We start from the raw sequence: 15,032 nt of genomic DNA on the forward strand, positions 1-15,032 counted from the left end.
TAATTAGTTACTACAGATCATTGAATCTCAGATCATTCCGCTCTAACTAGCTTTGTTTGAGGGTGTGCTAAACTAACTGCCAGGCAGGTGTTTTGCAAACGTGTTACTCGGTGACATCACCACGTTACGGAAGAAAAGGCGGGACTTTAAGCAAGGCGTTTCAGGCTGTTCAGGAGCAGTGTTTCTGTTGGGGAGAGTAACTCCCTTTGGCCTGGACTTTGGGCTTTGCAACTATGCAGAACTTTTACATGCATAAAAAACGATATAACACACTAAAGGAAAGGGGAAAAGCATAAAAGGTCCTCTTTAACATTAAAAAATATGTGTGGATGGATTTCTTTCCTTGTTTGTGTACGCTGTTGCGAGTGTGCACCTACTATCACTTAACATTTAGGGGACCCTTTCCATGTTCCTGTAATTATTATTATTAATTAATCAAAGCCTGCTGTCTGCTGTGATTGCAGGTTCTCACACCACATGGTGCCCGGCCCCCAAGGTCCCCACGCCACAGGGATCCCCCACCCGGCCATCGTCAACCCACAGGTCAAACACGAGCCTCCGCATGAAACAGACATCATGCACATGTGAGTTCTGCAAACACAAAATACCTTCATCACACACTTTTTTTTTATAAGAAACTCTAGTTTTCTGAGACGACATACTTCCAGGTATTTGTGCTCTCCACTGCTACAGTAGGCCGTTGCTGAACAAACCCTCTGTCAGAGCCTTGTTGTCATTCCCTTGATGTGAGCAGATAAGCAGCGAGGGCCCGTGCTCTACTGATAACAGGCCTATGCTTCACTTGGCCTCGGGGATCACAACACACTTAGCCAGCAACAGATACAGGTCCTAGATTAGTGCTCGGATGAAATGAATTCACATCCCCAGTGTGTGCAGTGGGAAGTGCTGTGAGCACCCTGAAGTGGTTATCACTGATATTTCCATTATTCATGGCCATCCCAGCACCAAGACTGTACTAGTATCAAAAAGGTTGTTAGAAAGTAAGTCAGGAGTGGGAGCAGAGTGTTTCTGAGTGTGCGAGTGTGAGCATTTGGCTTTAAGCGATTGCCAATGTGCTGTGGACGAGAAGGTTTGGTTGCCATTACTGGTGAAGTAATCTCTCCGCATTAAGGGGGCTGCGACTGCACATGATTAAAGAGGCCGGGGCCCATGGCGTGCCTCGCTATTGGCTGAGAGCAACCAGACCCTCGCTGCTTTTGTCGCCATCGCGGCACCACATCCCCTCTTTTGTTTTGCTTTGCTCTCTTATTTTCTAACTACTTTGTTTCCTCCTCTTCTTTACCTCCATCCATGTTGTTGTTGTTGTTTCTTTGCAGGAAATCTCAGCACGAACAGAGAAAGGAGCAGGAGCCCAAAAGACCGCACATCAAGAAGCCGCTAAACGCCTTCATGCTCTACATGAAAGAGATGCGTGCGAATGTGGTCGCCGAGTGCACGCTGAAGGAGAGCGCTGCCATCAATCAGATCCTGGGACGAAGGGTAGGTCAAATAGTGTGATACACCGACAATCCCCGCTGTCTTTGTCACTGTAATTTTATCTTTTTTGATTGAGTTAACTCAGCAGGAGATCACAGTTCGAGCCGTGGCTCTAAAGAGTCTGCATGGACCGACTTCCCAGACCCAATTAGTTTAAAAAGTACAAAGATTCCTCTCTCTATTAACATACAGCCTTTTATGAACTAGTTGTGATTATTGTCATAATGATCGCCCCAGCCAATTACTTCCCTCTCAGCAGCACAGATACAGACTGCCTATCTAACTGACATTTAATCAAATTGGCTTTAATAAAATATGCCTGGATAATGGCACGGTTGGAAATGACAAAATTTGTTCCTTTTGAGGATTGGGAAAAGAGTGGAACCACAGAGCCATGTTAAAAGCCTTAACGAATAGGCCCAGCGGTTGAGGCAGCCAGCCACAGCAAAGCCTAGTTTGTGGCCTGCATAGGGTAATTGCTCGCTGACATAGTTTGAATAAAAAGCGCTGCTAAATTGGAACCAGTGTTTTGATATGAAATCAAAGTTTTTTTTCCTTCTCTTCTCTCCCTCCCTCCGACTCTTGTGCATGTTAATCTCTTCATCATGTGTCCCCCTTCTCCTTTCTTTCTTTTATCCCCCTTTTTTTTTTCGACACCAAACGTTTGGAAGTTGAAAAGAAGATTTATTTATTTATTTTTTTTTTTACCAAAACACCAGCACACGTCTCTATGCAGGGGACATGCAAGTGCATGCAAGTAATTGACTGTATGCTATTTTCCCCCCTAATCTCCTTTTGTACTGAAACAGTGGCATGCTTTATCTCGGGAAGAGCAAGCTAAGTATTATGAGTTAGCCCGCAAGGAACGGCAGCTCCACATGCAGCTCTACCCAGGCTGGTCCGCTCGAGACAATTATGTAAGTATCAACAGAACAGATTGGCAAAGGTGCGCGTGCGTGTGTGTGTGTATGTTGTCTGTTTATGTCAGCGTTGCATGACATGTTCTCTAAATGACACACAATGACACACACACTAATTCACACAAGTCGGCTCCATGCTAATGGGGTCCATTTGTGGACCCTTTGTTTCAGCCTAATGTGTAATTCATAACACTGTGATTATATTACCAACCACAGTAAAATGGATTGTGGTATCCAGCACATTATTATTGCCACAGTGAGGGAAAACTGCCTGGTAATGCTAGTCTTTGATGTTCCATATCAGCATGGATGTAAAAAGCACCTGTTAGACTGAGTTGAGGAGGCTGCAGCGTACACGCAGCATTCAGCAGCAGCAACCTTTGCTCCTCTAGCTGCCCATTTTGTTTGTGAATGTGGGAGGTTCAGCTGAATTTAAGATGCAGTCTGTTTTTGGTTTATATCACGATATGTGTGCATGCATATGTGTTTGTGTCAAATCTGTGTCTTGAGTGTGTGTGGCGTGTATGAATTTGTGAGAGAGAGAGCACCAGCCTTTATTAAAAGTGTGGCTCCGGCACTCACGTTCACTCCACCACCAAAGTGCTTTGCGGTGTTTATCTGCCTCCCCTCGGACACCGACAGCATCCCCCCCTCCTTCTGCCTCCACTGCTCCACTGCCAAAATGCCTCGCTGAGGGGGAGACAGTTTCACCGCTCTGCTCCCAGTGAAGCAAAGCTAGTGACAGTCAGCCCAGTTCCCATTTAATTTCCAGCTTTGTTAGTACAAACATATTTGACGGGTAGGAGAGGAAAAAAGTAGAGGAATGACTTTCTACTTGGCATACCAAGAGATAAAGGGAAACGATATGTTTAAAGTAAATTTTGTATCCCTGAGAGCGCTATTCTGCGACCCCTCCCACAAACAAAATCCTCAGCTGTACACAGGCAGCACATCATGCCTGGAAACACCCAAAATAGGTAACGCACTGGCATGGACTAGAGCGTGCAGCATTCATAGTTTTGCTGTGTACCCCCCTCTCCCATCCCTTTCTCTCACCCACTCTCACTTAGTCTGTCTTCTTCCCTGTCTGCCGCAGCAGTAGAAGGCAGATTAGCTCATGAATAAGTGGATTAGCAGACTTTGCAGCAGGAAACCAAAGTGCTGCTCATATTTGACTAGAACGACTCTACGCTGCTATCTATACCTATAGTCTCCCCCCTGGGGATTTAGCATAAGCTATAAATCCTTACACACTCCCACCACCTCGCTGGGAAAAGAGTGGCGCTCTTCACAGTCATTGAGCTAGACTAGCCTAATTACAGTGAGCATTTTTAATTGCACTTCATGTTAATATTTGTCATTAGAGGGACTTCAAAGGAAGTGGAAATACGACACAGACTGGTCACAGCGGCAGGACAAGCTGCCTCCATTCGGTCACAACTCAGAAAAAAGGCCTAAAAAATGCTAGAAAGTGAGTCATTTAAAAGCAGCTGAAAGCAGGTAGAGCACACTTGTCAACTCTTGGTTGGTCCGTCCCTCTCAGCGTGGCAGTTTGCGGTTGGAGTCCGGAGTCCAGGGGATGCTGGTTGGATGCCCAGCAGGGGATGAGTGAACATGGCAGTCAGCAGCAGGATATCAGAGTGGTCTAGTGAGCGTGAGTGCTGGAGCCACACTTTATGTGTTCCTCTGTATATTTTTTAGGGAAAGAAGAAGAAGCGGAAGAGGGAGAAGATGCAGGAATCAGCCCCGGGTAAGCACCGAATCCCTCCAGTTCCTTCTCTTTGTTTTTGTTTTGTCTGTTGCATTTTGAAGTTGTGAGTTGCATCATCTTTCCATAGTCATCTTTTACAGTACACTGATGCATTTTTAAAAATGCACACTCTGTAAAGCTGTAAAAAGAAACACCTAATCTCCCAGTAGACGGAAGGGACACCCATAAAACTGACAAGTAGACATATAACCAAACTCATGTCACCTGGCTTCAGTAGACTGGCTTGATTCTGTGCAGGCAGCCTAGTTCTTTAGACTTCCTTTGTATACATCCCACCATCCAGTTGTCCCTTGCCTCTCTCTCATCCCCGTCTTCACAAATTACACCTACTTTGGGATTAGTCTGTCCATTCTATACGACTACTTACCGACTCTGGGCTTTGCACTATTTGTTTGCCTGCTGCACCACAGTGTGTCTTTCTGCTGACCTTGTTTAGCTGCGCTTATGAGCCTCCTCTCAGCACTGCTACTGTAATCCATTGAGAATTACATCTTTAAGTAAAATGTCACTATTTCTTTTGGTCTGTACACTGTGTAGGCCAAATGGGCGGTAAATATCTATCTACACCGTCCAGATACCTCAATTTTTTTTTTAAAAAGATGCAATTTTCTGCAGGTACAGGCCAGAGAATGAAAACGGCGTACATCTGAGAATATGGTAAGACAAACCCCTCTATCACCTCCGTCTGATCAGTTCAATATATGTCAATTCTCTTTAAACTGCTAAACACTGACTTGAGAGTGTGTACTCACAGACTAATCCTGAAAAGGTCCACCCTAACCTCGCCTCGTCATTGTGTCAGTGGTGTTAAGGCCTGAAGAGGGATTGTGCTTTGTGTGTTTGCTCAATGGCCTCAGCACAATAGCCATTGGATTCTCTCTGTGTTTGTGTGTGTGTGCAAACATGCATGTGTGTGTGTGTTTGTGTGTTGATTTGGTCAATCCAATGTTTTTGTGATGAGCACTGCTTGGATTAAAGGTCAGATGTTGTGTCAGCAGTTTGTGGCTTATTTTTCCTTCCGTCATGCGTTAGGAAAACGTCCAAATAAAAAAAATGGGTTTAATAAATCAGACAGCTCATTCACTCAGTGTTTTCTAAACATTGACCAAATAATACATCTGAAAACAGTTTTACTAGCCCAGAAGAGTTTTGCTTTTTTTTTTTTAAGTCTAAGACGTCAGCTCAGCTCCATATGGACTACATGTGTTGTCTCTCTCTGCATCTTTGTGAAGCGGAGCAGGATTCAGCAGCTTGTTTGGCAGGAACTTAATGAGATGCTATACCTTAATAAGATTTCATGCTATCTGGGGTTTCAGGGTGTATATAATGCCTTCATAACAAAGGCACTGCACAGTCGGGTTTTTTTTTTTTACATGTGAATGATATGCTGAGATATATTGATTCAGATGACTTGTCAAACCTTCACTGAACTGTCACCTATCCTTTATTTTGTTGAAAGACGGATTAACGTTCTCAATATGTGGCAACTCTATTTTCAGTCTTCCCTTACTCTCTCTGGATCTTTTTTGCTCTCCATCTCTCTCCTTTCCTTTCCTCCCCCCTCCTGTGAGTCTGGTAGCATCCTGTTGTTCCGCTCCCTTTCGGCAGCCGAAAAAGCCGGGCAGATGTGACAAATCTGGTCTTACGTCGAAATCACCCCAACCAGACAAAGGTTTTCCACTTGATCGATTCCTGACCCGGTGGCTCTCTCTGAACCCAAAATTGGGCTGCTTTTCTTTTCGTTTTTTTCGTCTTTTTTTCGCCACAGTCGGCTTTCAAAGCACAGAGAGAGAGAGAGAGAGCGCTAAAAAGCACTTTATCTCTGATCCAATAATTAGCAGCGCCTAGCCGCAGCGGGATGGACACCCTTGCTGATTCTCAGTGACAGCCTTAAACTAATATGCATAATACCAAGGATACTGCCACAACTCCCCAAGCCCTCAATTTATGCAGATCCCAAAGAGCTGGATTGAGGTTAGCTTGGTGTAGACGCCAAAAAACATCTTTAAATGAACTCGTTTGTCTATTTCTTTTCATCTGCCCCAGCCTCTACCCCATCTGTCTCTCCTCCACATGAAAAATCTGAACGGAAATTAGTTAATGACTTAATTTTGAACACACCTTTTTTTTGTATGATGGTTCAAACACAGTGAACATTTGCTCCACTAGATTTTATTTATAGCGCTTGTAGAGTCGTAATGAAGAATATTCAGCATAGCAAAGTGAAGTGCTCCAGTCTAGGTAGATTTTATGAAGGGAAAATTGACTTAATACGTTTTCATATTAACATATTTTATGGCTTCTGCTGAGTTTTTCTGCCTGTGAGGCAAACCAGGAGTTGAGTAGTGGAGCAGTGTTTTATGGCTCGACGTCAGTCCTCTTTGTTATCTTTAGCATGTCAAACACTGGGCCCGCCACACAGCTGGCTCTCACCACAGTGGAACAGCACTCTGAGAAGTCATTACTCTGACAATGTGAAATTAGGGTTTCCGTCTCTTCCCCTCGTCTCTCCGCGTCCCAGCCCCCTTTTTCTTCTTACGCTGACTGGAAATGTTCACTTTTACTCCTCCTTTCCTCACTGTCTTCTTTATTTAGTTCCTCTCTTTCTGCTTTCTCTCGTGCCTTTTGTCTGACTAAGCCCGCTGATTCACAGCCTTTTGAGATAGTTATCTGACCGAGACACATACGTGCCCTCGAGGCTTTCTCCCGTTTCAGCCACTGCACATTTTTTTCACAGGAGGGAGACACTCGTAACAAAGGTGGCCTTTTAATCTGGCTAGCGAGGGGGGCCTCGGAGTGGCAAACACTTGCAAACTGCCATAAAACTGCATGTGAGTCATCTCGCTCAAACTCTTATGAAGGTGCTCTTTTATTGACAACCAAAATGGACGTCTTTACGAGCCAATTTGCCCATATGCTTGTGCAAGAGGTTGTATTTTTACGTTATTAAAGGCTGGTAAGTGCAGCAAGGGTCATTTCTAACCACATAAAAAGAAAGTGTTGTTCAGTCGGAGCTTTGGTGGCCTCTCTCTCCTCCTCCTCTCTCTGTCTCCGTCGTGCCCCGGCTCTGCTCCCTCTCATGTGTGCAGCCAGAAGTCAGCTGTCAAAAGTATTTGATGCGCAAGGAGCTAAGAAGAGGAGAGAGAGAGAGAGAGGAGGGCGTGAGTGTGTTAGCGGAAAAGGGAGGGTAAGAAAAGGGCCGGAAGAAAATCCCTCATTCTCTCTCGAGTTCTGAGTTTACCCAATCTCTCTCAACTGCCACTCATCCTTCAGTCTCCATCCCCCATTTCTTTCCCCTTTCTCTCTCTCTATTTGTTGCCTCTCATCTTTTCCCTCTCAGACCCTCATCACTCTCTGCACATTTCTCTCTTCTCTCGCACATCTGAGCAGCCAGCCACACGCTCCGGCTGCAATTAGGCAAGATTCAGCGTCTGCCTCTATTTCCCGAGCCGTTTCAATTTGGCACCGAGCCTCTAGGCCACTGCGGCACAGCCCAGTGCCTCCACACCCCGCCTTATTAGTGACCTGGGATAATTGGGGAAGGAATCCGGATTGCAAAACAGACTCTGGGTCTCGCTTTGAGCAGCGCACGGGAGATGAGAGGATGTTTTTAAAACTGTACTTTCTCACACACACACAAAAAAAAAATAGTTATGAGTGGGAGGTGGAGGAGAGAGATTTGGGCTTAAATCAGAGCGACGCCCAGGCTAATGTTTCTGCGGGTAGGAAATAGAATCGGAAATGTTCCTCCCGTTCTCTCACTCCGCCTGACCTCCACAAAGCCAACTCTGTGAACAAAAATGACCCTCTCAGCACTTAGTATATGGACTTCCAGAGGGTGGCAGTATGTCAAACTCCATGCTTAGGCATGTGGTTTTAGCTTAGAAGTACAAATCTTTTTGTCTTTTTTCTGACCTGGCATCCTTATGTGACACTCCACAGGGGGTACAACCCTCTTAAAGTTCTTTGTTTACATGTGAGAAATGCAGCTATAGTGCTCCCATTGTTTAGACTGGGGCTGGAAATTTGTTTTGATTGAGTCACGGGCCTATTGTGTTGTGGTTTGGCCAGCTGCAGTAACAGTATGAGGGTCCAATCTCTTGGCTTTTTGTGATGTCTTCTCCACTTCCCCTCTCTCTCTCTCTCTCTCTCTCTCTCTCTCTCTCTCTCTCTCTCCGTCTGTACCCCTCCACCTCCCCCCTCTCAACCTCACCCCCGTGGATCCTTGAGGCACTGCAGCCCCGTTTGTTTTTTCAGAAAGAGGCAGAGATGTGTGACCTTATAAAACGCGCCCCTTGTGAAATGCTTATCTCTGAATGAAAGGCCCCCAGGTAACGCAGACGGGACGAGGACAGTGGAGCTGAAGGAAGGAAGCAGTGTTTGTTTTTATTTTACTCTACTAGTCTGTTAAAGAGGCGAAACCTCAACTCCAGCTCCCTCTTTTTCACTCATTTTTCTTTGCTCCTCCGCTCTGTCCTGACGGTGAATATGAGTGGCGGCGGAGGCCTTTGAAGCGAGACCACAGCAGAGGGAGCAGTCATTGTGCCGGCTCTTTGAATGTGCAGCACCCCCCCTCTCTCCCCTCCCTCCCAACATCCCCCGGCCTGCAGCGGCTCAGACTGAGCTGTGCGGGGGCACACGGCCAGACTTCAGCTGCCCGGGCCCCCAGCGATGCCGCCTCAGATGTGGGCAACACCTCCCACTACCTCCTCCTCACACCCACACCCTCCTGTACTCCCATAGTCTCACCCACACATGCCTGAGGTTTGGGGTTTTGGTGACTCCCCCCTCCTCTTTCCCCTTTTGACCACAACCAGACCCCACCCTTCCCTTCTCTCCAATATTTAACACAGACAGCATCTTTTCCTCTTCACCCTCTCTTAGTATCAGCGCCTCCTGACTTCACTTGTTAGTTTCTGATAGCCCCTGTGGAAAAGATACATCCCCCGAGCCAGCCTTTTGATTGGAGGTTAAAAATTTCAAAGCTTTTTTTTTTTTTTTTTTTTTAAAGAGCCGATTTCTTTTATGTGTAATGTCTCGGAGCCGAAGAAAGTGCTGACAATGCAGAGCATTTTGTTTCAAACATGGCTTTGACTTCCAGGTGCTTTTTTTTTATTGGCCTGCTCGTTTTATTTTCCCCCTCATGTCTTTAAGAGCGGTGCCGCCACAAATGTACAGAGAGGAGGCTCCTTTGAAAAGGTGTCACCAAAGCCAGCTGTGCGATCCAGGCCAAGGTCACTGCCAAGACACGCCACCGCACCAAACTCTAATCTAAATGTGTGGACAATTATACTTACTAGAGCTTGTGAGTCTCTTAGTCAGACTGAACTGACCTCAGTGGATGATGTAACAAAGGTTTGGCACTTGGTGTTTTCTGGATCTCAGGTTGAAATAATAAAAGGGGCAGCGGCTTCAGCATTCATGTCCTCATCAGATTTGTCTCAAGAACCCGTGACATTCATCACTGATGGTTGTTGTGACTCGTGCTGATTGTACTTCATTAATCAGTTGGTCAATGGTCAGAAAATTAATTGCCAAATATTTGGCTTTTTTTCTTGTAAATTACATACTTTTATGACTTAAAATCACTGGTTTCAGCTGCTTTCCTGTTTTAGATCAAGTAAATTCAACATCTTTGTTGTTGTTGTTTTTTTTACTGTTGGTGAAACAGAACAAGCCTTTTGTTACTTTGGGAAATTGTGATGGGAATTTTTTACTTTTCTCTGATAATCTTTAGACGAAACAATCAAACGATAAATTCAGAAAATAATGAACAGATTAATGGGTAATAAAAATAATGAATATTTGCGGCCCAACCTGTGAGCCAATTTTAAAAGTAAGTGTGAATATTTGTGTGCCGTGACTTTGACCTGACAGTTAAAAGGATGATTCCGGTTTATTACAACTTGAGTGTCATTTTCCTAATTTTGGTCATCATTCTTATTTGTAACAATGAGATTGTACTCACTAGGTTAATTGCTGAGATGTGATACGTTTCAGTTGTACCTCCGAATAAAGTGACTTAGATCAGCGATTCTCAAAGTGGGGTCCAGGGACCCCCAGGGATCCGTGGCACGCTGTCCGGGGGTCCGTGAAATATTTAGCTATAAATTACAAAATTGTGCTGTATCATTAAAAAGTATCTAAAGATGGGGACAATTTGCGCCAATAAAACAAGCATATTGTGTCCATTACTCCCACCAACGTTAGCTATGGGCCAATAGAAACTCATGAATAAGTTCCTGCTGCTGCTTAGCTTATTAGCCAGCTAGCTAGCTGGCGACCACGGAGAAATATTTGAGTCAGTCCATATCTCCAAGTGACGCTAAGCCCAAACTAGCCAAATTGAGAAAATATAACGACGGTGAGTTACATGGGGCGACAGCGACGGGAGACCAAAATGCGTCATGTATCTTCAGGTGCCGCCAAACGAAGCCATGAAGCCGGCCAAGCTAAAGAGACATCTGATTACAAATCACCCGGAATATCAGGGCAAAACAAAGTGGTGTTAACACGATTCAAATTGTATTCAGGTTGAAAAGTTTTAGAATACAAATAGTTGGTAAAAAAAATGGTGGTAAGCATTATGCTTAATCGGTGTTACGATTATGAGGGAGTCCTTGGAAATGTGTTTCCCCTTTAAGAGTTCCGCAAAAGGTTTGAGAACCCCAAACTTAGATAACTAACTGCACTTGTTTCTTGCCCTGTCAGACTTCTTCCTAGCGATGTCACCATGTTCCCAGCTCTTAACAATTAACTACCATGTTATCATAACTGATCAAAAAAAGATCCACAAAATCCAAATCTACAAAAATAAGTTGTAATAAACCAGATTCATCTTTCCGAGATGACTCTGACACGTCTTTCTTTGCTTGCCTCGCTCTCTAATCTTCAGTCTTTCCCTCTCGTTTCTCCTCTCCAAGTCTCCCCTCTCCTCTCCTGCCATGGTAAAGTCTGTTCCTCAGCCTGTGCTGGAGACACCTCTCTCCACTTGGCTTATTTTTAGAGTAATTTGTCGGCGGTGTTTTCCTTTTTAATGGCACCAAAAGAAACCCCAGAGCTGTGTGTTTCGGGAGCGAGGGAGGCTGAGGAGGCGGGTGGGTCGGTGGGTTTGGAGGTTAGGGGGCTATGAGGCGGGCGGGCCCCAGCTGCGGCCGCTTTGATTTGGCCTGGGAGGTGAAAGCGGCGATTGAGACGCGAGGTTGTGCCAGTTATCTTAACCTCCCACACTTCAAAAGCCGGGCGAGAGCTTGTCCGACTCCTTCCCCGCCCCCCCTCCTCCTCCCTCCGTCCCGTAGAGGGAAAGGAATTGGGGGAGAGAGAGAGAAGGGGGGAGACTAAACCTTCGCTAGCCCTCTGAACAGAGGAGCGTTTCATTTCCTGCAAAAAAGTCCAGCCGGCATTCCTGAGCACTAATGTAGAGGGAGGCGGAGGAGGAGGAGGTGAGGGAGGTGAAGGGAGAGGAGGGGTCAAGTTGCTCCTGAATCTCAGTGTTTGTGTCGGCTGGACCTTGTGAAGAGCTGGCCTGGTGCCCCCCCTACAACCAACCACCACACAAGTACACACCCCCGCTGTTACCACCAACCTTTTTTTTTAAACTTGCGCGTACACACACACACACACACACACACATATACACACTTCTCGCCCGCAGCCCCTCAGGCCTCTTCCCCAGGCAGGAAAGCCGGAGCTTTTCATGTCTGTGGTGGGGGAAGGAAAAATGCTCCCCAGGAAACAGGGTGCAGCGCCGGGCGTGCGGGCCGGCTTTCAGATCCTGGGATGAAAAGGGAGAGGGCGGCGGAGGTAAATAAAAGCGACAGGGGCTCTCTCTTTCTCTCCAAGCGCCGCGCTCCTTTCAGTCTGTACTCTGTGCAGCTCAGGGTCAGCTCTCCTCGGGAAAGGTGGCCTCTGTCCTGTTCCCTTTTATCCACATGTGGTAAAGCAGTCTGCAGGGTGGTGTGTGTGTGTGTGTGTGTGTGTGTGTGTGTTAAGACTTTTGAGTGTTAAGATGCAGCGAGCAGCAGGGCTCAGCTGACTCCTCTCCTATAAAAACACACTCTTGGCTTTGCCACAAGAGAAAAGCAAACTAATACCGTTTCTTTTCCTTTTTTTCCGTCTTCACAAAACATCCATCTCTTTTAGTCGCAGGAGGCATCCATCCACCTCTGTCTCTGCCTCTCCACTTTGATCACAGATTCTATTTGATGCTGCTCGGGTCTAAAATAACTCCTCGGCTTGTCAATAACTGAAGCTAACTCTGTTATGTTAGCTCGAGCCCGGATCACGAGAGGGAAAAGAACACTTTTGCAGCATGACAAACAATTTCCTCCGTCAGGGAAAGGGGCCAATTTTGTGAGAGTCCTGTGAAGTGGATTGAGCAGTCAGGTAGCATTTTTACACCGCGGCGTCAATCTGCAACCTGAACCGCATTGGTTCAGATAATTACCAACATAGTTCCATGAACTCTGCTAGTTTAACTGGGTCGATGCAGTGATCCTCCGGTGTGTGTGTGGAGAGCATTTCCTCGTCTTTGTTTTCCCATCGCCCACCTGCAGCGGCAGCCTAAATGTCAACCAGAAGCTACACAATTGGGTGCTCGCCTCGGGAGAGTGAGAGGAGGAATGAGTCAGTCAAGGGAGGGCAAAAGAGGAGCGTAGCGCTGCCAGCTGGGTCACGGCAACCCCCATGTCAAGACTAGATCAAAGCTGGAGCGGCCCACATCCTGTCACTGACCTATAACCCCTCTGTAGTTCAGCGCTTTGGCTCAACACGGCTTTCATTCAATCAGCTGTAACACTACCAAGAAAGAAAAGAAATGAGTGATGATGTGGATGGTGATGACAGGTAATTTGTCCCTCCCTGAACCGGGGAGGCATGCCTGCTTGGTGAGACACTTTCGAGTCATTCTGAGTCATCTTGATATGTCTGGTTTTGGTTAATGTGAATGTGACCAGTGTTTTACTGTTGTGATTTTTTACTTTTTCTGGTATACAGATGCAGTTACTTCATAGTTTGGTTGATTGATGCGTCTTTTGTTCTGTTTGTTTTTTTTCCTTCCAGGAGGAAAACGGAACAATTTCTCCACATGCAAAGCGAAGGCAGCAGCTACGGGCCCTCTGCTAGAGATGGAGGCCTGTTAGATTCCATGAAGACCCTTAAATCTCCAAACTGAAGCCTCCAGTTCTCAGAGGATCCCACCTCCACCCATCTCTTCCAACCCCTTACTCCCCTTTCCTTCAACACCGTCACATGCCACCACCACCACCACCACCACCACCACCACCAAAAACACTTCACTGTTTGACTCTACTCCCGTCCTGAAGGCGCCTGGCTGCTGTAGAGACACTGAACTGAACTGAACAAGACAATCATGATAAGTAGGAGCACCCTCACGCAACCACCGTCTCTCACCGAAAAAAAAAAAATCAATTTGACGTCTGTGTTTTCCTTTTTACAATCAGCTTTACTGCAATCCCAAGGCACTGCACTGAAAAACAGCAGCAATTTTGATGTGCGCACAAACTTCTCCACTGCACCGCCCAAACACTCCGCCTGTTTCTAAGTTACTGTAAGTTATTCGTCATCTCGGTTCCTTTGTATAGTTCATTAGGCCGACATTCAACACCCCCAACCACCCCATTCTCTCTCTCTCTCTCTCTCCTTGGATTTTTGAGACCATTTGGGGTTTCGCCCGACCGACCAAACACCTCTTTTTAGACTGCACTAAAGGAAGCCGGAGGAATCTCATCTTGTCTACGAAACGTCCTCAAGACGCCATTCTTAGTTTGTCGCTGACCAGTTGGTGCAAAAAAGGATCAACATTTTGATTTGCTTTTCATTTTAGACTGAATTTTATTTTGAATGCTTTTTTTGTATCTTGAACCCTTGTTTCAATTTCTCGGTGTATATTTTAGTGATTTTGTTTTTTTAAATATTGTTTTTTTTATATAGTGGTATATATGAAAATAAGCTTTGGACACAGGAAAGCCATTTTTCTTGTTGAAGCATCTTGCAGAAAATTGAAACTTAAGGCTTCTTTTGATAACTATTTGTAACAAATAGTGACCTCGAGTCTTGCTCAGATGTAAAATAATGCTCAGTATGTGTACTTTTTAAAACTGTCAGGATATGTCAATTTTCTTGGTATTTTTGCAGGCAACATTAGGACAAAGGCGAGAGTGATAGCTCAGAGGCCTATATTTTATTGTTCTAAAACATGACAAATGAAGCAGATATATATATTTACCCCAGCACTTGGCAGTCTTTCTTTTATTGCAATGGACCTTTGTCTTTTCTCTCTGGTAGCTAATAGTGTGGTCTTTAGCCATGTTGTTTATTCCATGCAAGCATCTCTGTAACATTTTGATTTCAATGCTCTATTTTAGTATTACTTGATGAATTCCTTTTTTTATTATCATATTTTGGGTCACTGTCATCTTGGTATAGCATTTTGCTTCCCAAGTGGTCATATTTGAACTGTTTCAACATGTTTTTTTTTGTAAGAAAAATAAAAAGGCACCATTGGCTCATTTGATCACTTGTGTGGTGGAAAGACCAGAGCTGGAAGTGCCAGATGTAGCAGTCTGTGTGTCATCCTTGGAGATTATAATGCAAATATGCATAATGGTAGGGCTGTCAATCAAACACAAAACAATGACAAATATTGTCCAGAAACCCTCACAGGTACTGCATTTAGTATAAACAAATATGCTCAAATCATAACATGGCAAACTCAAGCCCAACAGGCAACAACAGCTGTCAGTGTGCTGACTTGACTATGACTTGCCCCAAACTGCATGTGATTATCATAAAGTGGGCATGTCTGTAAAGGGGAGACTCGTGGG

The 15,032-nt window shown here is 45.3% G+C and overlaps 1 protein-coding gene across 7 annotated transcripts in view; it reads left to right on the forward strand.

Moving 5' to 3' along the window:
* The window catches only part of lef1 (lymphoid enhancer-binding factor 1), a 107,627-nt gene extending 92,858 nt beyond the window's left edge, over nt 1–14,769 (forward strand). The window contains exons 7-12 of one of the 7 annotated variants that reach the window (XM_037763998.1): nt 465–584; nt 1,338–1,500; nt 2,307–2,414; nt 4,119–4,167; nt 4,804–4,845; nt 13,249–14,769. In XM_037763998.1, coding sequence (XP_037619926.1) covers nt 465–584; nt 1,338–1,500; nt 2,307–2,414; nt 4,119–4,167; nt 4,804–4,838 — 475 coding nt within the window. In that variant the 3' untranslated portion in view covers nt 4,839–4,845; nt 13,249–14,769. The remainder of the gene's footprint in view (nt 1–464; nt 585–1,337; nt 1,501–2,306; nt 2,415–4,118; nt 4,168–4,803; nt 4,846–13,248) is intronic. The other 6 variants (XM_037764000.1, XM_037763999.1, XM_037764003.1 and 3 more) reach the window with 6 other exon arrangements.
* Nucleotides 14,770–15,032: the final 263 nt, after the last annotated feature.

This window comes from Sebastes umbrosus, chromosome 3, assembly GCF_015220745.1.
Source record: "Sebastes umbrosus isolate fSebUmb1 chromosome 3, fSebUmb1.pri, whole genome shotgun sequence".
Lineage (NCBI taxonomy): Eukaryota > Metazoa > Chordata > Actinopteri > Perciformes > Sebastidae > Sebastes > Sebastes umbrosus.